The 25,292-nt window shown below is 31.7% G+C and overlaps 1 protein-coding gene and 1 long non-coding RNA gene across 7 annotated transcripts in view; one reads left to right on the plus strand and one right to left on the minus strand.

Moving 5' to 3' along the window:
* LOC106681563 (uncharacterized) overlaps positions 1 to 6,677 on the minus strand; it is a 39,041-nt gene extending 32,364 nt beyond the window's left edge. Inside the window, exons 1-2 of the long non-coding RNA XR_010845099.1 lie at positions 6,304 to 6,677; positions 1,040 to 1,163 (exon numbers count right to left, since the gene is read on the minus strand). This is a non-coding gene — a long non-coding RNA (uncharacterized lncRNA). The remainder of the gene's footprint in view (positions 1 to 1,039; positions 1,164 to 6,303) is intronic.
* A 7-nt stretch (positions 6,678 to 6,684) lies between these two features.
* LOC106681568 (uncharacterized) overlaps positions 6,685 to 25,292 on the plus strand; it is a 22,117-nt gene continuing 3,509 nt past the window's right edge. The window contains exons 1-6 of one of the 6 annotated variants that reach the window (XM_067053306.1): positions 6,685 to 6,853; positions 15,586 to 15,830; positions 18,766 to 18,818; positions 18,899 to 18,994; positions 19,422 to 20,278; positions 24,749 to 24,843. In XM_067053306.1, coding sequence (XP_066909407.1) covers positions 18,782 to 18,818; positions 18,899 to 18,994; positions 19,422 to 20,278; positions 24,749 to 24,843 — 1,085 coding nt within the window. In that variant the 5' untranslated portion in view covers positions 6,685 to 6,853; positions 15,586 to 15,830; positions 18,766 to 18,781. Of the gene's footprint in view, positions 6,854 to 8,464; positions 8,585 to 15,585; positions 15,831 to 18,765; positions 18,819 to 18,898; positions 18,995 to 19,421; positions 20,279 to 24,748; positions 24,844 to 25,292 lie in introns of those variants that run through there. The other 5 variants (XM_014421926.2, XM_024361773.2, XM_014421927.2 and 2 more) reach the window with 5 other exon arrangements.

The following is a 25,292-nucleotide window of genomic DNA, read 5'->3' on the forward strand; positions in this document are numbered from 1 at the left end:
TATATATATATAAAAGTAAGCAACTGAAGTTAGTTAAAAATTAAAGAATATCGTATAAGTTAGACTTTTAATTTTAACTAGATTGCTAGCCGTATGAGGAATTGGCTATACATAATCAAAGGAAATTGCAGAGTCTTTAGCTGGATGTTGAACAGTTAAGACTTGTATGAGTTTTATGTTGCAATTTCCCTTTATTAATGATGGGAGGTAATTTTGAAAAATCAGTCAAAAGTTTTAAATTTGAACTTATGTATTTCCCTAAGTTCAAATGAACTTATTTTTTAAAAATCAACAATAATAGGTCTTGAACTATGAAAATAATTATATCAGTTTCAAGTTATTTTTGAAGTTAGCGGAAATGAATTTAACTTCAGTGAAGGAAAAGACAAGAAGAAATACAAAAACAAGTACCATGATTTTCGGTTTCATTTTATATAATTTAAATTCTTCTAGTCCTACGTTTTCATTTTTAAGTTAATTTATTTTATTTTTATTAATAATAATTATTTTTTATTTATTAGAATGGTGTATTATTATTTATTTTCATATAATTTATTGTAATCTAAAAGAAACAAGGTAAAATATATTTTAAATATGAAAAAATCAAATAACATGAAATTTTTATTGATTTAATTAATTTTATAATAATTAGATTCTTATATAAATAAAATCTTTGCTATGCTATTTTTCAATCTCATATTAATTGTAGTCAGATGAACGTTTTATTTTTGTTTAAAAAACCATATTAAAAATACAAACTTTTTAAGTATGAAAGTTAGTATTACTAATTGATTCATTTAGACTAAATAAAATCAGTTCATACAATATAATGTCAATTGAAGAGAAAATCAATCCAAATTAAATAAATCAACAAAATAAATAATTGCATAACAATACATATATTGAAAATTATAAAAATGCCTATCCTGATGTCTTCCTCACCACCTTCAATTTATATCATTCATTAAAGAAGCTTCAATTAACTACTATTTATAATATTTACTTATGGATTAAATTACAGGATCAATTTAGCACTTACAGAGAATAATTAGAAAACTTCTCAGCGCTACTGGCTTTGGGGAACAGCGGCTGTTCATTATCTGGTTTCTCTAATTAGATCTCTACTTTCTCCCAGTGATGTTCATCAGATGCGTTATAAACACCTAATAACTTTAGAAATTATTATGTTGCTACTAATGATTATAAAATATACTTGAACTTTTAAGGGGCTTGATCAAGAGAATATCTGGTTAAGGTTAACCTACCCACTCTTTAATATTTTTTAATTGTTGAATTATTATAGGTCATTTAATTACCATATTAATATTTTTATATTAATATAATTAAAGTTTCAACTTAGCTGAGAATCAGGTGACCTCTATGTTCGTTTTTATTCTAAGAATAGACATTAAAAAAAAAAATTCTAGCAAATGCTAAAATGTGTTAAAAATTATAATATACTTTTACAAAGGATTTAGAGAGAGAACATTTAAAAATAGATATGATAGTTTTATTCAAGTTCATAAAATCTGTTTCTTGATTAAAATTTATTAAATTTTCATTCTAATTTTGATAATTGAAAATCATTTTAATATCATATACATCAGCTCTATATTCATCAATTTTCTGCAGTTTGCACAAAAGTGTATAATAACTTTTGCTGCTGAAAATAAATTTTTATTTAAATAACTCATCACTGATATTCCAAGTTAATCCTCTTTTTTCAAATTTCTATCATTAATCTATTAGCTCTTATGATTGTAATCGAATATAGATTGGTTGCCTGGTAAGTTGTATCTGTTCCTCACCAGTGACTGATACTTTCTGTCTGGTATACTTGGTCAAAGTATTCCCTGACAAAAATCAATTCTCGGAAGGGTGGGCAAAGGGGATTCTGTACTGGATAAGTTGACCTCCCTCTCTAGTTAAAATCAGCCTCCTATTTGAGGAGACTATTTTTGTGACCATAAAGAAATCAGATTAAAAGACAAGAAAAATTATGTCTAAAAATTTTTTATTTTTCTATTGCTATAAAAATTTGTATTCTCGGTTTTTTCCGATTTGAACCTGTCTTAATTTTTCCTTTTTCATAATTTTTTTTTTAAATATTTTGTATTTATCCATTATTTAGTTCTGCCAACATTGTGAAATGGTTATTTATTTTAAATACAAAAAATCATGTCGAACTATTTCAATGAGAATTAGACCTTTCTAATATTAAAAAACATCCAATTCCACATTGATATACTGATACTGAGGAGCTCTATCAAAATCGATTCTATAAAGTGGCACTTGATGTCATCAATTTCACCAAAAATGTTGCTGTCTCACTCCAGGCATAAGTCCGCCTTAAATATGTCATTTCATTTTCGTGCCACTTATCGTTTTTGTGCTTGGCTGACCACCTTCATGAAGACACGCACACACTGTGTGATACTTGGTTATTTGGACTCAGAGACCTCAAAACGTCTATTTCCGTCGTAAAAAAGAGTTAGAAATTTTTCACGATCGAAATACTTCACTTTACAATATAGTATATAGTTAAGTGAAAGTAAAATTGAAGATCCCTAAATTTTGAGGTTTTACGTTTCTAGATACGTTAAACCGAAAAGTTGAAAACTTATCCAACTTGTCCACGTATGCTGTCCGCGGCTTTTCTTCGAAACCAGCTGGGAGTTGGTTTTTTGTTTTTTTAGATTTGGAATAACATACTTCAAAGCTCTAAACTCTGGTACCAGAAGCAATCTGATCTAAATTATTTCATTTAGATTTCTAGCCAAACATAATTTACAGTTCCGGTCGATAATGAGTCAATTTTCATTTAAAAAAATAACACATTACATTCAGATCTGAATTTCTTCACATTAATTTCAAATAAAAAAAAAATAAATTGAACAAATGAAAATGATCTACGTGATCCAAGCTGATTTAATGGTCTTTGTATAATCGAAATTATCTCATATTTTACGGATATCCTATAGAATTGGTTTACATTTAGATCTTGATTGCAATTAGTTTTTTTTCTAACTCGTATGGGTTTATTAATTAACTTATTAATATTATCTTAATATCACATCAAGAACGTGATGTCCAAGCACGTTGGGACAACGGTGACTGAACGCTTGGTTCAGAACGTTGTTTCGAATCTCAATTGTGTCAGTCAATATTTATACCGTCGAGGTCTCCGGAGATAAATTTTAATATTCCCATTCTGAGAAATAAATAAATTAAAATATGACTGTAAATAAAAAAATTAGATCAAGAGCAATGAATGAGGTCTTTAGAAATCATAAGATTAAAAATAATATATATTGCAATTTATGTTGTAAGTACGATAATGATAAGTTGCTTTGATAACAGTTCACATTGTCAAGATGGGTGTGTTAGATTAAATGGTATTGACTCTAATTGAATATGGGAGATATCTATACTAGAAGGCTTCGACGATGGGTGTTCATCGAGGATAGGATAAGAGATGAATGGACAGGATTAGTCTTATGGCCGTACTAGCTGTAAATCCTCGGAGGATGGAATCTTCGCTCTGAACGAGCCTACAGTCGCGAATGGTTAGGCAAGTCCTACGGGAACGAACTGTGTTTACGGAAGGAATAATAGATATAATAGCAGTGATTCTCAAAGTGTGCGTAATTGAATATTTCGCAGCGCCATTATGTCGACACCACGTTCAATTAAACAACTCGGCAATTTTCTTGGAATTTCTAATTCAGCAATTTTTGCCCCAACAGTCGTATATACTGGCAAAACTTCAAGAATTTGGCAACTTTCGAGTTTTTCATTGTTTTCTTTCAAATCTGCATCTTTTTGAAACGGCTAGTGCGACTAGTACGGATTCCTCACTCATGCTTTAGTCACTAAATAGCACGAAAATAGTAAGTATCAGTTTTTTTTTCGCTGTTAAATGAGTAATCGCTTTTAAAAAGGACATTTTTCGAGAAAGTCAAAAATTTACAAAAAAAATCTGACTATTTAGGGAGCTGCAAACCGTATAAGATTGGGAACCTCTGGGTATAGAACGGAAGAGAATTCCACGGAAGGAAGAGTGAAATATAAGTCATTATAAATTTTCAAAAATATCACTAGAATGTAATGTACTAATATTGTTACTCACTACCTCCTAAGCAGGAGAATTCCCTAAAGAAGAAATTCGCACTGAAGTTTACCAATTTATGCTTAGTCAACTCTAGGCTATTAATGACATCATATTATGATATGAGGTTTCTATAAAATAAATAGTTCTTGCTGTTTTTTCCTTATTTTTTTTTTTTTTTAGTAAAAACCTTTCCTCATTATATCAGAAATAATTATTTTCATCAATCTTTATATTTCAATGTTTTCCTGAAAAAAAATTGTTTGTTAACTGTTCCTAGAAAACATTAATTGAAAAATTGACCAACTTATTTCAATTTTATATTCACTCCTAACTTTTTGGTACTGTAAATAATTTTTTTTTTCCTTAATATTCACATGAGTCTGAACAGAACAGAGAAGGAAACACAAATTTCTCGAGAACTATTAAATGGATTTTCATTATAGATATGCCAAATTACTGGAAATAATATTTACTAAAACTTCTATTCGTTACACATTTACGATTAAATGAGCAGTTTTACGGATGATTTCATTAATGTGCGAAATCTCTATTTACTTCAACGTAAAGTTGCCTTTAAGGGGCGTGGCCACCTCCACCCCTTAGCGTCTTTTTTGCTTAGAAGGAGAGCAGGGTTATGGCACCCGCCTGATGATATCTAAGATCGTTAATGAGTAAGCAAACTGGTTATCAAATAGCATAGAGCTAACTGTTTTGCGAATGAGGTCAAAGAACCCTATATGAGCTATCTTAGTCTATAATTGCAATTAGTAAATGTGGGAAGGTGAACGGTTCAGCTAAGTAAGGCATGGGGAACTGGAGTGAAGATGATTAATTAGATTGAGCTTCTACATCATCCTGGATCTATCTACGGGGTGCACCACAAATTTGAATAGATCCCTTTGATTTTGAATATTTCGATCTAAAGCTGTATAATGTGTTTTTTTTTATTTCTGTACATATTAACTTAACTTATTGATAGGACTGTTTATTAATTTTTAATAATTCCATTTCAATGTATATCATCTAACACAGAAAATATTGAAAATCAGGATTCAATTATTACAATAAAATTAAACAATGCTGCACATACATATTTCTTAGGAAGGAAAAAGGGTCGAACAAGATGAGGACGTTAAGTTTCTCAAAAATATAACTAACTGTTTAATATTTTAATTTTAATTTTAGTGGAGACTTCTTTGAATTGATAGAAAGGGAAGAGTTGAATGAAAAATCTAAAATAAATAATATCACGTACTTTTATCTTACTTTACTTAAACTGCATTGGCTAATTTATAAATGTGTCTGGTGTTTATAAGTAGTAAGGTTTCCATAATAAACCTTAACCATATATTATCATTATTAGTAACAATAAAACACATAAAATATTGATTGGAAGTTCAACCTCTGACGGCCCTGACCGCTACTCCAACATGGCGATGGGCCTTCTCACTTCATAACTCAATATTGTATGTTTGTAGGTTAGAATCTGAACTATTATTTGATTAAGTACACCGGTTTCCATCAACATCAGTGATATACAGCACAATAATTCTTCAAGCATTGTTACTTCTCAATCTATTCATGTTTCGTTTTAATTTATAGGTCATAGGAGTAAGGCGACCCCGTGAGCACATGGTGTACTCGTAAAGATGGGATTGGTCAGGGCACAACTGAAGGGAATCATGGGCGTAGGCAGAGGGGAGCTGGGGGGAGCCGCGGCAAAAACTGCCAAAATTGGTCACTGCTTAAATTGCTCTCAGGGCCCATAATGTAAAGATGGCACTACTCGCTCAATATGATGGTAACGACAAAAATGGTAAAACGATGCCATTTAAAAGATACATTGAAATTTCTTGGTTTTATATAGATAACTCATCTTCCTGATATTTTTCCCTGTTCTTCAAATTTGTCCAAGATGCCCGTTCTCACAAAACATTAAACATAACATGTTTGTGTTGTTCCAGAACCGAAACATGGGTACCATTCTCTTCATTACATAAGAATGTCACTGGACATTTTTTTACATCATTGAATGTATTTTAGTTAATTTATTATATGTATTCCAACTAGGACAGGATAGGTTATAAAACTATTCTAGACACACTGAAAACGAGATTTATTCCAAGGGTCTAATATTACCTTAGTACGTTAATAATAGAAATAAATTTAAAATATGGTAATAAGTACTTAACCTTGCTTATGCGCCCTCCATATAGTATTATGCCTTTTTGCCACTGAAAGTAGTATTATTGAATTATAACGAACTCTAGTGAAAATTTGTCTATAGTTTACTATAACGAAATGATGAGGAAATAGTTTATATCATTAATTTTTTTTTTGTAACCTCTATAACTTGTGCATTGATATCAATCAAATAGTTTGTCATTTGTGGTTTAATATGATTCTATTTGGAAGTTTAATCCTCGTGGTGATCTAGATATTTTGGTGATGTATCCACAATGGGAACTAATGATATAATTTTTTTTTTGCCATATTAAAGAACAAACATTTTTTCTCTTTCGATTAATATTCACAAACCAAATCGTGGATGTGCCTAATCAGCAAGGCACTGGCTTTGGAATCCTATTTCGTAGCGGAGGTTACTGTATGTAACAGTACCTCATTTTATTGCACTTAGTTTTTTTTTAAGTGGTTTTGATCTCGAAAGTAAATTCATCCGGATATCTAGTAATGACAATTAATCATTCCAGATACGGATTGTCGAGTCATATTTAAAATTTGGTGAGTGGTAATTTTAGTTCATATGCCAATTTTTATATACTTTCTCAAGGATCGTTATCCAAATGAGTAGTGAATTTTTTTTTTTTATATTATTTAATTATTTAGAACATAATTCAGTTTTCGTGCTAAGTAAATGCTTAAATAAGAGGAACTCATATGAGCAATGTACAAAGATATCTAAGAAAAAAGTGCTACAAATTCCTTATAATGCTGCTTTGTTGGTCATACTGTCAGTAAAATGCATTTGTTTTTTTAATGTAAATTTGATTGCTCATATAAAAGCACTTTTTTCCGTGTTGCAATATATAATTTGCCTTAGTTGTGTAATCAAGAAATGTGGTATCTATAAAAAATATTTGGGTAATAGTTTACCTCAGCTCCCCCAAAAAAGGCGGGAACAATTTCTTCTTGACCAGACTGTACAAACTGTTTAAACATGAATTACCCGCCCACTCAACAGGGAATTTTTCCCTCTAGAGGTAATGGACCTAAGAACGTATTACTAAAGGAGCAAGAAAAAGTTCCTATTTGAAAACAATTAATAAGGAAACAGTCTAACTAAGTTGACCCAATAAATACAGGAGAATCTTCGGACTTATATCCAAAGAGCAGATTAAGAGTTAAATGTCAAACCTCTGAATTATACCTATGGGAAAATTAGGATATTATTAGACATAGAAATATGGGATCATTAGACGTAATTTGTCAATTAAGAAATTTTACATCCCCCCTCAAATAATTGTATTGACATCACATATTTGCATATACAATATTAATGTGCATATAAGTTCTTTTTTTGTAAAATTAAAGCATTAAAATGTATATTACCTATTAAGTAAATGTAAAATAAATGCTTTATTTGTAGAGTTTCTGGTTATAAATTCCAATGATTGCTTTAAATGTATAATATCTAATATTTTTATTTTGCAATATCTGTAATATTGCTATTTTGTAAAATGTATTCTAATATTAAATATCTAATACTGAAGGTTGTCTAACAGTAGAGTTTAATATGGGAAAAAGTACAAGATTCCGAGAGTAATATCGGTCGTAAACATCAAAAGTATTAAATGTCCATATTTATAAGTTAAACTTTAACTAAAGCGAGAAAGAAGTAAGCGTGAAGGGAAAGAAATTTTCCCTCTTAAAAGGCAGTTAATATTATAAACTAACCTATATAGTTATCGACGTATAGTCTGGTCAAGAAATATTATAAACTAACCTATATAGTTATCGACGTATAGTCTGGTCAAGAAGTAATTGTTCCCCCCTTTTTTGGGGGAGCTAAGGTAAACTATTACCAATACTCTCCATCTCTTTCTTGACTGTTAAAATGTCCTGAATATCATAAGAATCAATATATTACCGCTTTACTTGAACTGAGACACATCTGACAAAAAAAAAGTTTTGATTTATTTTTTAATCGCGCGTATTCCAAAAAATGTCAAATAAACGGTTTATTTTCGTTACTGATATCCTGCAAACTGTTCCAGAGCAAGTAGGGTTGTCATAAATAACTACAGCCTACGCTAAAATCTAAGGAATACATTAAATACAAAATATCTTCTTTTTTTTGCCAGATGTGCAACGATCGATTCAATAATCGATACTTTGAAACCACGCGATGAAACTGTTGTGATATAAAAACTCTTGCTTCAATGTGAAACATAAAAATTGGGTTATTTTGGTCGGGAGACCCAAGAAAATCTGCCATGATGAAAAACAGAGTAGGTAAAATTTAAAAAAGTAGATATTTTTATATCGTTGTTTTCATAATCTTTTGTCTTATATTTTAATTTAATAACATATCTTATTAATAAACCATAAAATGAAACTAGTAAAAAAAGTGATGCGGTATTTTATGTAATAGTATCTGGGGGGGGGAGGGGCACTTTCCTAACAACTTTTTCTTTAATATCTAATACAAAAAATGTTTGCTGTATCTTCGCTAATATGGTTCATATTATTATTATTTTTTCTTTTACTTTCGTTCATGAGAACATTTAATTATCCTTCAAACCAGCATTTAGGAGATGTATAATTATCGAATTATTAAAACAAAACTAATAAAAACTAAACGAGTTTCGAAGGGAACCTGAACATTTACTCTTTGGGGGTGGTTGCACAAGTCTCTGGACACGTACGTGAGGTACAAAAAACAATTTTTTATAAAAAATAAGGGAACATTCAGAAATTAATTTTAGTGAAAATAAATACACATTTCGTAAAGTACTTCAAAATTTAGCTTTCAAATGGGCTAAGTGTGGATATGAAAAACTTTGATTGAGAAAAATGACCGCCTCTAAAAATAAAATATTTGAACCGAAACGGTAAATAACAAAAAGAAGGTCGCCCTTGTTTATTCAGATGGAAGTTAAGTTCATTCAACGTACAAAAATTTTCATCTGGACTGGTGGAACTCAGCCCGGTTATAGAAAAAACCTTAACAAGGGAACCAGGATGATAATTGCTAATCCAGAGTTTTAATCTCAGTAGCCTTATTAACTTTTTAATCTCACCTTAAACGTGGAGATTATCATGACATGAATGCAACGAATTAAGGAAAATGTTTACTGGAAAAATTAGTACCTAATTTACCTCTAACAGCTGTTTTGGTCATAGATAACGTTGCCTATCATAATACGTTATTAGAAAAGGGGCCGACATTAAAAATAACAACGATATAGTAGAATAGTTAAAAATAAAAAAATCCACTGTTCTCACTAAATATTATTTGGATCACATTTTGAAAGAATCTACTTTAAGCGTCCTCAATTTATACATTAATACTCATAGTATTTGTGTTTTTCCAATAGCTAACTTAAGCTCACTGCGAAAATAGGTAAAAATAAACAAATCCACACCCTTTTGTTTATCATACAGTGATCAAAAAAGTATTCCTACACCATTTATTTTTAGTTAAATAAACTTTATTTTCGCCAAACACTATTATAGTTTTTATCATGCAACTCTTGTTGAAAAATAAATATTTACATGAAACAAAGAAGACATAGATTACAAATATAATTAATATATTTAGAAAAACATTTTTTGGGGGGCCAAAAAAGTGTTCGTACAGTTAAATATTACCAAAAAATTGTAAATAACTAATGCATATGTACAAAACTTAATGTGAAGTCCCTTGGCATTTACTATAGCCTGACATCTTCAAGGCATTGACTCCACCAGATTTTGAGTTTCCTCCTTTCTGGTTTCGTTTCACGCTGTCTTCAGCTTCACGTTTCTTGTATATTTGAACATTTGACTTGACGAAAGTCTGAACTTTTTTTTCAATAAAGCCGATCAATTCTCAATCGGGTTCAGATGAGGGTACTGAGGAGACGTAGGAAATACCTTACGGGCATTGTACAATAACCATTCACTGGTTTTTCTTGCGGTGTGTTTGGGATCTTTATCTTGTTGAAATAAATAAGTTTTTTCAATCGCTAAGTTTGCAATACTTTTATTTAAATTGCAACGCAATATGTCTACATACATGTCTGCTGTCATAATAGCATTGATTATGTGTAGTTCTCCTACCTCTGTCCAACTCATGCAGCCCCAAACTATGATAGAACCGCCTCCATGCTTAACTGTGGGAACAATGTTTTTTGGATCCAGTGCCATTTTGGGTTTCCTCCACACATATCTCTTTCCATCAGATCCAAAAATGTTAAATTTGCTCTCGTCTGAGAACAAAATACTTTTCCAAAATTCCAAAGGCCTGTTAGCTTTTTCTCTTGCGAAATTCAACCTCTTGAGTCGATTTTTCTCAGTAATAAATGGCTTCTTCCTGGGTGATCTTCCTTTTTAGCTTGCCTTATGAAGCACATTTCTTATAGTTTAGGGTGTAACTGATTTACCAGATGTTGTTTCTAAGTGTTATGCTAATTCCGTGGCACTTATTTTTGGATTTTTTGCAGCTATTCGTACAATATTTCTGGCTTCCTTAGTAGTTTTAAACTTTTTTATTACATATTGTGCAGTTGAATGATCCGTTTAACGCGTTTACCAATATCCCTAAAACTGAAACCTCGTTGGAATAAGGAAACAATTTTATCTTTAATGACGGAACTCAACTCACATGTTTTACGACCCATTGTTGGAGCTGCAAAGTCTTAACTGGCTTGATGTATTACAATTAGTGAGGGTTATCAGTAACCCTTTGAACCTACTAATCCACAACCAGTCCTGGGGTGGTTTTGACCTGAGGATTACTTAAAACTTCTCAATATTCACTTGTATGAATAATTTTTTGCCCCAGAAATACTTTTTTAAAATATAATAATTTCATTTTTAATTAATATCTTGTTTTGTTTTTTTCATGAAAACAATTATTTTTAAAGAGAGTTGGACAGTAAAAACTTTAATAATTTTTTATTAAAATAAAGTACATTAAATTTTTAAAAACATGGTGTACTTATACTTTTTTTGATCAATGTATATAAAATAACAATAATGAACTAAGAAACATTATTCGTTATTTCAGTTTCATATATACAAAATTGAAACAAAAGAACTACATTTTTCTCTTCCTGCTCCATATGAAAGGTCAGCCGGAGATGAAACCACCCATAACCAATATTATTACAAAGCCACTTATCACTTTCAACGTTCTTATTGGATCTTATTCATTTTGAATAGCACATTATTGTGAATTGCCTCGTCGTTTTCACTTTTCAGCTCCCAATAACAGTTGAAGAGCCAACGTATTTATAAGCTGTAAAAAATATAACATCCAGCTTTGTTCAGAGAAGTCATAGTCATATAAGCATTGCTTGTCACACACTCTTCGCTGTCTTTCAACCTCATTTTGTTTTTTTTTAGTTAATAAACGTGTTTGAGAAATCATGAGCACTTTTCCAAACAACTCTCACACATCGTGCCCCTGCTCCCCAAATATAATCTGAGGTCATATTTGGACTAGAAAAAAATATATCAATGGAACTTTAATCAACACCATTTTGTTTCTAAAATGCATAACATTAAGTAGTATACACACTATTTGAACAACTTTCAACGTACAATACACGTTAGCATATTAAAAGTACTACAACATCCCATTTCGGAATAAAGATTGTACCTCAATTACAAATCTCACAAATCCTCTGTAGTAATGAAATCAGGCGATTTCGAAACAATAGCTGTTATCTACTAATTAAGTTAGTATCGTTTCCTGAAGACAGATGCACGCGATGATTTTAAACCTCTCCGTTTTACCCCATCTCTCCAGTATATCAGAAAAAATCATAACTGAAACTGTGTAAGGAGGTGTATGGTTTACTAGTGAAACCTAAATAAATCCGTTAACCAAGTTTTACCAACGGACATCGTTGCCCGGTAAAGTTTTACTCTCGATTTGAGGTTAAACTCTAAAGTATAGTGAATGATATATAATAAGATGGTCAGGGTTTATTTACATTTTACCTTACAGGGTTTATTACATTTACATTATTTTTACGGTCACCTATATATACATATAAACAATATAGTGAATGATGATCGATTTTAACGGATAGTCCAGAAAACGCGGTATAAAGTAAGCAACCGGCCCTAAAAAATACTTTTAAGATATGGTTGCATATCCAATACCCCAGATCTCAGTTAATACTGTTCCGATTTCCATGAGTTTGTGTTTTAGAATCTTTGATTACTTTTCAAATAAACGTATGGGTAGTTTTTCTTACTTTTTCAGGTGGATGTTTGTTATATAAGAAACCATTTTTAAAAAATATAATATGAGGGAATCCACAGCGATGGTGTTATTTTTCAATATGAAAAAAAGAATTTATATAGAATATTTTAAGGTTTTACATACGTATTTTTGCTATTAGGTTGTCGATATTGGGCCCAGAATGACCGTTTTGGTACATAGGGATCGGAGATCGGAATCCTAGAAAAAAATAAGCAACATCGGCCGATCCGTTCAAGAGTTTATCTTGGCAAATACATAAAAAGAGACCAATGACTAATATTAGTTTTTTTGAAATCGGGTGGTATTGAAACCCACATAGAGATCTATTGAAAGCTGCATGTCGAAATTTTACGCGGTCGTAATACCTTCCTTTCCTACGAGTGGTTGGAAAGTAAAATAATAAACTAGTAAGAGAACATCTTTCAACGGCATTTGAAGAAAAAAATATTTTTTTTTACCTAAAAATTAAAAGAAAAAAGTTATTTCCTTTTTATTTAATTATCGCAAATTATAGGGCTAATATGGGGCTAACATTGAGACCTAATACATTGAAATGGGTAGGAAAACACCAGAAAAATTCAAAGTGACACGGTACTCTGCCACTCTGAAATGATCAAGAAAAATATCTCTTGGGAATGTTTACCAAGATGTATATATTTAAATTTCTTTTTTTAACGATTGTTAATTTGCAAATACTAAATAAATTAATACCTTATTTATCTCGAGTGCTTTTTATAACCTCAAAGTTGTTGATGAAACAATTTGAATGACCATGTCTATAATGTGGAACCTCATGTGGTAAATTGCCTAGAATCCTCATTTGGTTTAAGATTTCATTACAATGAAGATTATATGAAGGGTTAGGTTAAAATGTATGTAAGCCACTTTTCTGATACCTCATGGTAAGATATAATTACGTTTCGTTTAATGAAACTAATTAATGACACTACCAATTTGTTTTGGAGTTGATCCTTAACATGGAACTCAGTAGCATTCCTTCACGGCATTCTGGATAAAAATAACCATTTATCATTTGAAGGAAGCTAACAAACCATGAACAATTGTTGATGTAATTAAGGAATTGAACCAGGCTTACTAAATTGAATCTCTTTCTGCAGGTGGATACGGTTGACGATGGGATTATCCTTGACTATAATGAGGCTGTAGTGCGCCTCTACGTGGACTGTTTGTTCAGTGTCATAAAGAAATGTCGAACCTAATCATACGAGGTGATTAACCTTCCAGTAGTTCGACAATCTCCCTCATCATTTATTTCACGTCAGACCAGTTCAACAATGTGAAGAGTTCTTTTTAAAGAGGTTTTGATATAATTTTTCGGTATGAGAAAAAAGTCCTACCTTAGAGCAAATTAAAATATTTTCGGTCATATGCCAAAAGTGAAAGTTTAGTCTGAGCTTCCACGTTTTTTCTTATATCTGAAAATTTGACGAAATTGAAATTCCTACCATTTTAGAATGGCGGAAATAAATAGTGGTAGACACTACGAATAAAAAACAGAACAAGGAAACACTTGTGACGAATGTTCTTGAAATAGTATTAACTATTTATTTAGTGTAACTATGAAAAAAATTCAGAAAAATAAGGTTGTTAAAGAGAACATTCAGTTTAATGCTTTTAACTTGGGTTCCCACTCCGCCTTCAGCCTTTACTCTTCCCAACTCTCTGCAATCCAAGTATTCATTTGTCGAGGTGATTTTGTTAGATTTGATACAAATTGATAATGTAGGTACTTTTGACCAGAAGCCCTCGACAATGAGGTAGGATGTGTCCGACGGGTGCCAGCCGTAAGTCCTCTAAGGATGGCAACTTCGTTCGACTGGGTACTAGGCACGAAGGAAGAATGTAATTTGGGAATGGATGTCAGCCGCTGGGCCTTGCACGAAGATAACTTCATTCTACAGGGTGATATTCCCTTAGGCACGAAGGGGCATATATGTCCGGAATAGGTGCCAGCCGTCGGCCCTTACAATAGGAGAGAAGGTATAAAAGGAGGAGAGACTCAGAGAAGGCAGATAAATAAAGGAAAATATACATTTCAAAAAATATAGCACTAGAATGTACTGATCCACTGTGCACATTATTATCTTCTTCCTTCTGAGGAAGTGATTCCCGTGAGGCGGGATTCGCATTGAGGCATTACAATTTTGGCCCAGTCAAGTCTGGAATATTAAACGCCTTCGAGAGATACAACGTGTAAGACGTTAACTTTCAGTGGATCAGCATATTCAATTGTAATATTTACTAATTCAAATGGAACATTTATGAATATAAAAATATCTTATATAGTTGTTACATGTATGAAATAAAAATATATACAATGAATAGTATAAATGGCGTTTGCCTAATGCCAGTAGTAGTTCCCGTGATAGCTGGTAAGTTGCGTCATGAATGGCCAGAGCGGTTTTGGCGGCTGTAGTAGTTATAGTATAGACCAGTGGTTCCCAAACTTTTTTATCCCTTCCAGAAAAAATATTACTTAGCGCCTCCTGGAAATTTTTTAATTTTATTTGTAATTAATAGAAAATACAAAATGCATTCACATTTCTACCTTTTTCGAAAAATACAGCAAAGAAAGATATGAATTAGAAACATTGAACTTTGAAATTATGAAACTATTTATTGCACTCAGAATATAATGTAATACAAAAAAAGTTAAGACATTCGAAATCATCTTAATGAGAAGATGATGTGCAGCTACCAATTTAGTAATCCTTGGCTCTATTTTCGTCGGCAGTAATATTGTTGACCGTGACAACTAATAGTTATTCAGCGCCCCTATGGCCATCACCGCCCCCCTGAATCGCTGCAGCACCCACTAGAGGGCGGTAGCGCCCACTTTAGGAACCACTAGTACAGACTACCAGGTAGCGGTGTCGCTACACATTTATGGACATAAGAGGGAAAGTAGTTCGATGTTTTCTGCCCCTCAGACAGATTTGCAATATGGTATTTGGCTTATTTCCCAATTTCAGTAAATGACTTAAGAAGTTTTAACATTATTTGTTTTGTTTTCCAGCAGTTTCTTGTGGAAGTGATCCGGTCTTGGAGAAACAGGTGAAAGCTGCCTAGCGCTTCGAACCTTATGCACCCTTGCTGCCTCTTGTCAAATATACATCTCTTTGTATGTATTGCCTTATCCATGTCACTCATCCGATGTTGTTGATTCCTTTAGGCCCTGTCAGATCGATAACCGCATGAAGATAATGTACATGAAGCGATATTTTTACCAGAGTATCTTAAAATTATATATTTAAATTAATAGTATGTATATAATAATATGAATTTAAATGATTCCTAAGCCCTATAGCCATTTAAATTTACAATACATTAGAGGTGTGTAAAGGTAACTTGCCGAATTCAAATTCCTAACGGTCACTCCATTCACAGACAAGGTTTTTGAACACGTTCACACGTTCATTAATTTTTTATCTTCACTTATTCAGTTACTCATGTTCACTTATACAGATACTTCCGTTCACTTGCTCAGTTCATTACGGTTACTTACCAATTTAAATAGCAATTGGTCATCGATGAATATTGGATATCATATCTTTTGAATTGGAACTTCTTTAACGACAGTCAACAAATCAAGAAAAAAAAGTACTTAGCTACGTAATTGCCACTATATACATACAATATAATTAAGAAAATAACACTAATTAGTCAAATTTTGTAGGTGATCATAAAATCAATTACAGGTTAGTGAAAATTTTCATACATGTAAATCAAAAAAGAATTTGAAATAAATGTTCCGGGAAAAGGTGACTCCGTTTCCAGTTTTCGTTTAATTGATAAATAATGAAAAACTGGTAAAGGCAAACACAAGTTAGTCTTGAGTCGATGAGATTTTTGGGAAGAGGCTCTCCAGAGAGCGGTCGAAGGGAGTAGAGGGAACGTACTCCTTGATCCTGTACACCTAGACAACACGTTCTGTTCTCCAAAGATAAGGTCTTTTCGATGCGTTCACTCCTGTCCTACACACCTCTAATTCACACTGGAACGGGTCTTGTCAATGTTCCAAAATGTATTATTTCTTGAATTTATTTCATGTCTTGGAAGTTTTTCTTTAATCTATTTTCCACCCTTTCATTGTCAATTTTCAACCGCTTTTATCTCATATTAAAGGTGATTCTCAAACTGTAAATATTTTTCAAGTTCAATGAATTAAAATATTCTTCATTGATGACTATACATCGTTTTTTTATAATAATGCCTCGGTAAATATTTCTTTATAATAGACGGAATTTCAATGCTGTACTAATGATTTACTTGCCATGGAATCAACCCATACCAAGTGGTCGAAAATAAAATATTATGGTTGCTAGAACAGTTTTAATAATTTTTTTTTATGTTGATTCCTCCATGTTTCTAGTGATAAAAACTATTAAGGATTTTTTTTTACCAGTGTAAATGGCAGAAATTTTATTATATGGTTTATTAGAAAGATAAAACAAACACTATTTTAAAGGTAATCTTTTAGGCGAAGAGGCTTTCCCTTAGCACATTTAATTTATTCATATTCCTAATATGATAAAAATTAACCTGAAGTTTAATGCTAAAATATAAAACCATATCTGTCTCCTCGCCATTTTTTGTATGGTAAGGACCACTATAAACAACTTATCTCTTTGTGTTTTGGGTAAGTACCTGATAGTAGATCAACCAAAATAATTATCAATTATATTTTTCAAACAAAAAATAATTTTTCAAAATTATGAAATAAAAAATTTTCTTAATTTAGTATCATCGTAGGGAGGCATAATTAAGTACACACGGTTAGTTTACTGTTATAATAATTGTAATAAGACCGAAATTTGTTTCTGTTAATTAATGTTTGTCTAAAATTTATTCTTAACACGGTATTATGAAATAAAAATATTAATAATAATGATGTACAGATTCAAAATATATTTCAAAATTGTGAGGAAAGTAAAATCCAAAATACAAACTCATTGTTAAAATTTTTCTATGGGATAATCAACAATAGTAAGTCGTATATTATTGATTATCTCAAAGAAATATTTTAACAAAGAGTTTGTATTTTGGATTTCACTTTGTTCACAATTTTGAAATATTGCTGGCGGACGGCGTATAGGCAGATTTGTTTTTGCTCCAGATTCAATGTAACTTAAATTTTGAAGCAGTGGTTTTTTTTTTTTTTTTTGTTTTATCTTAGTCGATTACTAAGGTACATTGTTGAAAATTATTTTACTGAAAAAATAGTATTTTTTTAATATTTATCCTTATGAAATCTTAAAATCAATAATGAAGCATTGATTCAATGTTTAGTGATTTTGTAAGGTTTCTTTTATCATTGCCCTGATTATTTATGAACTAACTGTCATTGCATCTTTTTGATCACAATACTGCAGGAAAAACGTTTACAATAAATTTTATCTTGATAATGGTTTTAACTAAGAGCTTTCTAAATTTTTTTGGACCTTAAAATTGTCTATGTTTGAGAATAACTCTCCAAAGTCCTATAAAAATTTCTGTGTCTCTTCTAAATTTTTTTTTCTACTCCTATTACTCTGATTAGGGGGCAGCGGTAGCTGCGTGGTTACGCGCCAGTCTACTAACCCAAAGGTTGTCAAATCAAATCCCGGTCCCACCCGGGCCTCTTTTCTAGCATAAAATAGTGCAAAACTCACTCACAACCTCCCCCCGGGCATTTGTGAGGCCCGTTAGCCAATGGGTGGCACTCACAAAAAATAGGATTGACGAAACCACCCTACGAAAACCCGCGTCAAAAAACGCGAGGACTTAGACCTCCGTTGCCCATATAATAATAATAATACTTATATAATAATAATTCTTTTCAAAATTGCCCTTAGTGGTCCAGAATTGTAATCAGGTCATCATTATTATCAATATTAATACTAATATTTTTATTTCATAATACTATGTTAAGAATAGATTTTTCTGTTTCTCTATCATTCTTTTTTTATTTCTTTGTCTCATGAATCATAAAATGACTCTTTCCATTATCTCTTCTTGGTATACCTCCATAGATCATTAATATAATTTTATTTTTCGTAATGCTTTTTGACCTTCCTAATCTTATTAAAAGACGTAGATAACCTTTCATTTGTTGAGCAATTTTCTAAGTATAACTAGTATTGAGGACAGATTAGCTTAATTACTAAATCTACATTTCTAGAACTACTATCATGTTTATTTTAACTTTGTTCTCTAGATGATAGATTTTGAAAATGGGTTCCAGCCAGTCATGCGATGCATGTAATTTTGGTAAATATTGTATTTTATTTTCAGATGTATTTTTGTTTCTTCATTATTTGAATTAATTTTTGTAAAAACTTTTTCTCTAGAAAAACATGCAAATACTAAATCTAGGAGCTATGTTGAGGAATTATTGCAGATTAAACATGCAAACTACTTAAATGCTCATAAACTTGAATCTAAAGGTATATAGCTTCAATTATTTTCTAATTTATATTATTATTATTATTATCATGAGGTAAAATAGATTTAAAGCACAAAAAAATGCTAATTTTTGAAACTAGGATACATTTTATTTATTGTTAAATATTTTCATTGGTGAGTAAATATGAATGTCTAGTTTTATTATGACGACTTAAGATTTTCTGTTTCTTTTAAGAAATTAATTGTATCCCACCAAGCTCTACTAAATCTTATAGATGCTACACATTTTTTTGCTTATCTCACCAACTTTAAGTCTATTATACTTCTTTTAAGCATCCAGGTAAAACGATCATCCATTGAAATAACTTACCAAACAAAAACGTAAAATTTAATCAAACTCTCCGTTATTTTATATTAAATTACTTGAGCTCAAACAAGACTGCTTATTTTAATAATAATTATTTTTAGAGGTACTGCAATCAAGGAGAGAAAGGATACTGAAAGTTCTCACAGAACGTAAGCCTGTTAAGCCGTACGCGATGCAGCTACTGGAGGCACGGGCTGCCGCGAAGAGTGAACTTTCCATCTCAGGTAAACTGGAAGAATCAAAAGTCAATGATGACACTGAGTCCAACAATACGCAGGGTCAGAACATTACCAAGGAACCGGATCAGAAGTCGAGGATCCTGCTAAGAATAGCCGCGTGCCGAAAGAGCAAACGATCAGTTAATATACCACCGCCTCCTACAGACTGTCCATCACTGCATTCTGCCATCAATGCTGTGCCGCCCACTGCTGTTAGTTCTTCACTCCCAGATGCCGTCAATCCTGTACCATCCAATGCAGATATTTCTCTGCCTTCTCATGGCATTAGTCCTTCAACAGTTATAAACACGTGTTCTCCGACCGTCAACATGTCGCCATCTTCGTCCAATCTTCCTTTGACCCCTCCTGCCTTCAACAAAGCGACTCAGTCTGATCCTCCGTTACAAACCTCAGTATTATCAAGGGCATCACAGTCGTCACATCCTTGTAGTTCTGTAGACTCAGCCATACAGGTTGGACCAGCTGTACTGTCGTCGCCTCAGCAGACAGTTCGATTATCGGAGCCGAAGATCTATGTTGTACCACCAACACCAACACCAATGATCCTCTCACCACCACCACCACATAGGATGTTATTCCAACCTCCACCATCAACGCGGCAATCTATCTCTGCTGCCTTTTCCAGGCCAAGTCGTTCAGCGATAGAATCCAGTAGGGCACCTCCGCCTCCTTCCTTTACTGACCTTCTTGAAAATGTTTGCAAAGACAAATTAAATCAGGTACGAAAACTAAATGAAGAGGGAAAACATTGAGCGTGCTGAAAATTCTTGCGTGCTGTTATAAAAATTGAGCGTGCTGAAAGTGCAGAAATTCTTATTGTTTTCTATGTTAATATTTTTAGTCGACTTTTACTTTCATTAGACGATGATCTGCCCAGTTGAGTTTTGAATGTTCATAATATTCCTTTTGGTTTTATGTCCTTGGCGATAACCTACCTTTATTCAGCTTAGACTTAGTTTCTGCAAGTGCTTAAAGCTTAAATACTTAATGCTTTCAACTGGTGTGCTTTCCTGGTTGCGTATTGTGGTAAATCCTACTGTTCATGGTCATCCAATGCTTTCCTCGGAATATGATCCTTACTCTCCGTGGTAACCTTTACAATCAACCTAATGTGTATTATCATTAAGTGATGTACTTCTTTATTTCTTTCTATCACACAACGACTTGGAATCTATTTCTTTGTCCACATGTGTTGTTTTCAGTAACTTTCAACTTTTAGTTTATACATCGATTTTAGTGTATGGATCTCAAGGAATTTTGATGATATTTTTTTTTCTCAATATAATATACCTATTTTATAAGATTGGGAATTAACACTTTTGAAACAAAAGCTGGTATTTTAATAAGGGATTTTTGAATTAGCATTTATGTCAGTTTGAAATAACACGGTTAAAATTTTTTTGTTTGACAGCTGTCATCCTCCATCTTAGTTCTAGATAAATACGTCAATCACTAAGCAAAATCTTTAGAAATTTATTTGACTAAGGTTATTGAATAGAATATACTATACCCATGTACGATTTTTATAGATAACAATGGCTCATCCCCTCTTTGTTATTCTATTGTTCTGGTCATTCTCATTCAAGGGAACAGTATCATAAAATAAAATAGGTTTTCATTTCTGGACAACATTTATACGAACAGATTCAGTTAAATAAGCTTATTTGTCTTTAATGTTCTTATTTCGCTTTTCCAATAAGGCCTTAGAATGTTGGTGTAAGAATCATACTTAGTTTCCATTGTCTAGTTTAGAAGTGTAAAAATTATCAAAAGATGGAGTAATCAAGAAAAGGATGATTTGTAGACAGATGGAAGGCTTGTGGTATCTGACGACCATGGTATTGTGGGTCAGGGAGATTCTTGATGGGTGATTTAGCGTTGTTTGGCTAACTGCCAGTCAAAACTGGAAAGGAGTCAGTTTTGTTCCCAATCATTGAGCCATTATTATAGACGTTACAATCGTTTTACAAAATTTTATTACACTTGAAATTACATTAATTTCATAATTAATAAACTGGAAAATGATTGAAATTTACTTTGGTTACTGGAATATAATAGTTTTTTTCGAGGAGTTACGATTTAGGAAATTGTTCATGGCAATTTTTTAAACAGAATTCGTGAATTTTTTTTTTAATAAACGTAGTTTACGTTAAAATGTTAAATTCCATATAAATGTGATATTTTTCTTTTGAATGCATTTGACTTAGGAAAGAGTATATTTCATTTAAAAAATATTACATTAGATTTGCTAATGCCATCAAAACAAGACAAGATTATTTATATACAAGCTATATTTTTTCTAGTACGATTACTCCACTTTCAAATCTATGGTAAATATTAAGGATTTAATTATTACTGCCAGGATTAGGAATATACTTAATAATTATAGAAATAGTTATTTAAAAAATGAAATAAAAAATGAATTGTTTATATTAAGTAGGTAATCCTTTAAATAATTGGATTGGTGTTGCAAATAACAGTAACTGTGAATAGATGAATAGATAAATAGTTGAATAGATAAATAGTTGAATAGATCTACCAATTCAAAAACTCCTGTTCCTACACAATTAATAGTCCTAGAGTACGAGGGTAAAACAAATAGTTGTCTTACCTCAATTTTTATATTCCTTTAATGAAAGCTATGCATAGTTTAATCAAAATTTATTAATTTGCCAATCATAGTTTGGAGGAATAAAAAATGGCAACTGTTTCAAAGCGGTTTAAAAAATTATTTTTTTATTCAAAGCTCCATTTATAACCACTAACAACTCTAAAAAAACTAATAAAACATTATTTATTTGATCAAATAAGAGGCCTGATAGAACTGTTTACGTTCGATAGTTTCCGAGATGCACTTTTTTAAAAAGCAACATTCAATAACGAAAAATCAATAGTTTATTTTTAATTTTATAATTAACTTATATAAATTTATTTTGGGAAAACTATACCTCAGGATTTATACGGGCGGATGTCTATTTAAAGCAATCAATTTAAAGGTAGTTGAATGCACTTAAAGTAGTTTATAAGGTTTTCGTAGGAGTAGCAGTTGTCAATATATATTCGCCAAAACGAATTCACAAAATGTTGATTTCTAATTGTTCGAATAAAACTTTTCGTTCATGAAAAACTATATCTCAGAAACTATTAGACCTAGGTTTGTCGAAATAAATTCATTAAATATTGATATCCGTTATTGAATGTAAATATGAATACCTGCCGTTGATTGGTATCTGATCAATAGCAGCAAGTATTGTTGGTAGCTTTATATATTATAGATTCGGAACTCCGAATGAAAAATAAGAGATAATTTTTGTTTTTTCTCTATTAACATAAATTTCAGGTGGGTTGCACCTTAAATACAACAATATTTAATTTTTAATAACATTAAACTGTGCCCCTAAAAAAAAATAATAACAAAGAAAAAAATAAATCCATCTTCTGAAAGGAATTTTTTTTTTCACATGAAAAACAAACAAAAAACTTTAGCAAAACAAACCACTGTTATACAAAGAACACTGAACGTATTGTTAAAAGATAAAACATTTAATTTGCTCAGTTGTAGTAGGTTGTAGATGGTTTCAACTTCATTGTTTTTCCAAAATTGGGTCTTAGGAGAATCAAACAATTTACCAAAAAAAATAACTCTTCCTTAGTCGTCTTGGAATATTTTTTTCCTCTGTAACAGTTTCCCAGATAGTTCTAGATATATGCTTTTAATGCGGGATACGTATTCAAACCACCTTCAGTCCTGAGTCGATGTTCTTCCATCATTCTGATTTGTCTTCTCTCCATGCTCACTATGATTATAGTATTCCTCAAACAGTCGCTTGTATTTCCTTCGACTTTTCTTAGTTATCTCATTTCCAATGCTTGAAACTGACGACGTGTTTAGTCGGAAGGGTCTAAATTTCGGCTGCTTGGTCAGGATGACCTACCGGCGCTGTCCACCATAAAGACTAAGTGGAGCATTTCTTCTCAAGATTTATCGTCTCTTTTATCTCCCAGTCCACTCATGCATGCTCATTTAGTTAGGATACAATGTATCATTAATCGTACAACTATTTTATTATCACCCCATTAAGCTGTACCATTCTATCCGCGCCGTTAATTTAATTTTCCTTAATATCGTCATGAACTGTTCTATCTCAATTGATAACCATACTGATTTTCATAAGATCGTGGAGGATGCAAACCTTGGCTAATGTCAATGTCGAAAATCTTTTGGATGTAAGATATCATGTTCCGACTACATTTCTCTGTCTATGGATAAGTCCTGCATTGCTAGTCCTTACACGTTTTCTACTACAATTTCTTTTAACGGCTGCTCTCCATCTTATATTCTAACTGTATCAAATGTTTATGAATCAAGCTTAACCTTACCTGTTATTTTTTCTTGGCCTTTTTAGAGATCTATCCTAATGTAAACATAAGTTTCTTTTTATCTTGAATCCATTTTGTGCTTCATCCGAAAGTGATCCGATAGCTGCTCTAAGGCGTTTCTCTTGGACTCTGAAGTAAACCTTTCTTGGGTCACTATATTGGAGATGGTCGCCTACGGTTTCTGCATTTTATGCTATCTTCTTTCTTAAAGACATGAACTGTTATCATTATTTTCCAGTCCTTGGTTAACTTATTACTCTTCCATAGTAGGTTTAATAGGTGCTGGAATCTTGTTAGCTTCAAGGATGTTATAGTACCTGTAACAATACTGTAAAGGTAGTCCTCATCACATTTATCAGAAGATAGCACGGGTTGAGTAATGCATTTCCCCATTGCTTCAATAATAATCTTGCGTTAACAAATGATCAAACAGAGTTCTTCATAAATTATTATTTTGCTATGAATTTATCTAGTTTTAATCAAGTCATCCTTTCTTTTTCTTTTCTCTCATGACTTTCTTCAAAATGAACTACTAATTCAGCCATATTCCGTATCTATTCAGCATTAAAACACTCGAATATACTCATTTACATATATATATACCGTATTAAGTGGGTAGAAGCGGAAATTTAAGCATCTACTTTGGATGGCGAAAAATTCACACTACGTCCTTACATACGGTTGCGAACAATTCTGACTTTTTTTTTCTTAGTGCCCAACCCTAGATAAATATTGTTTCCATCACGAATAAGATATTTTGATAAGATAGAATACCACAAAAATGATAAATTAATGAGGATAATTTTTAGTCTAAACTTTCAAACCGAAAGCCAGTATCGAAGGAAGAGAAGAGAAGATATTGCGACGAGGCCCCAGTACCATTTATATGTTCTCCCATCAAATCGTAAGTTACATTAAATTATTGATGTTTATTAAGAATAAATATTCCTAAAACATGTTAACTAACATGAAAAGGTTATTTGTTAGTATTATTAAACACTTGTTTATTTGTTCAACGTTCACCAAAAATCAGCTATTCCATCTTCCTTCATCTAAGGTTTTTAATAAAGTACTGTGTAAGCAAGTTGAACTTCCAAAAATGTTAATTTTTGTTTTTTCTTCTGCTGGGAAAAATAATACTGGAAAATTTAAAGAAACAGGTCATTTTATACTAATATTTTTACAAGAATTTCAATTCTTCACAAATTTATTTGAAAAATTACAAATATAAAACTTTTAAAAAACGAGATGTCATATCGAGGAATAGTAACTGAGTCAGGGTATTACCATCACTTGCTTGTCTAGGCTTCTTAGATCAAAATAAAAAAAATAAAAATGCTGCAAATTATATAT

This window comes from Halyomorpha halys, unplaced genomic scaffold, assembly GCF_000696795.3.
Source record: "Halyomorpha halys isolate HHAL.00 unplaced genomic scaffold, Hhal_1.1 Scaffold348.1, whole genome shotgun sequence".
In the NCBI taxonomy this organism is placed as follows: domain Eukaryota; kingdom Metazoa; phylum Arthropoda; class Insecta; order Hemiptera; family Pentatomidae; genus Halyomorpha; species Halyomorpha halys.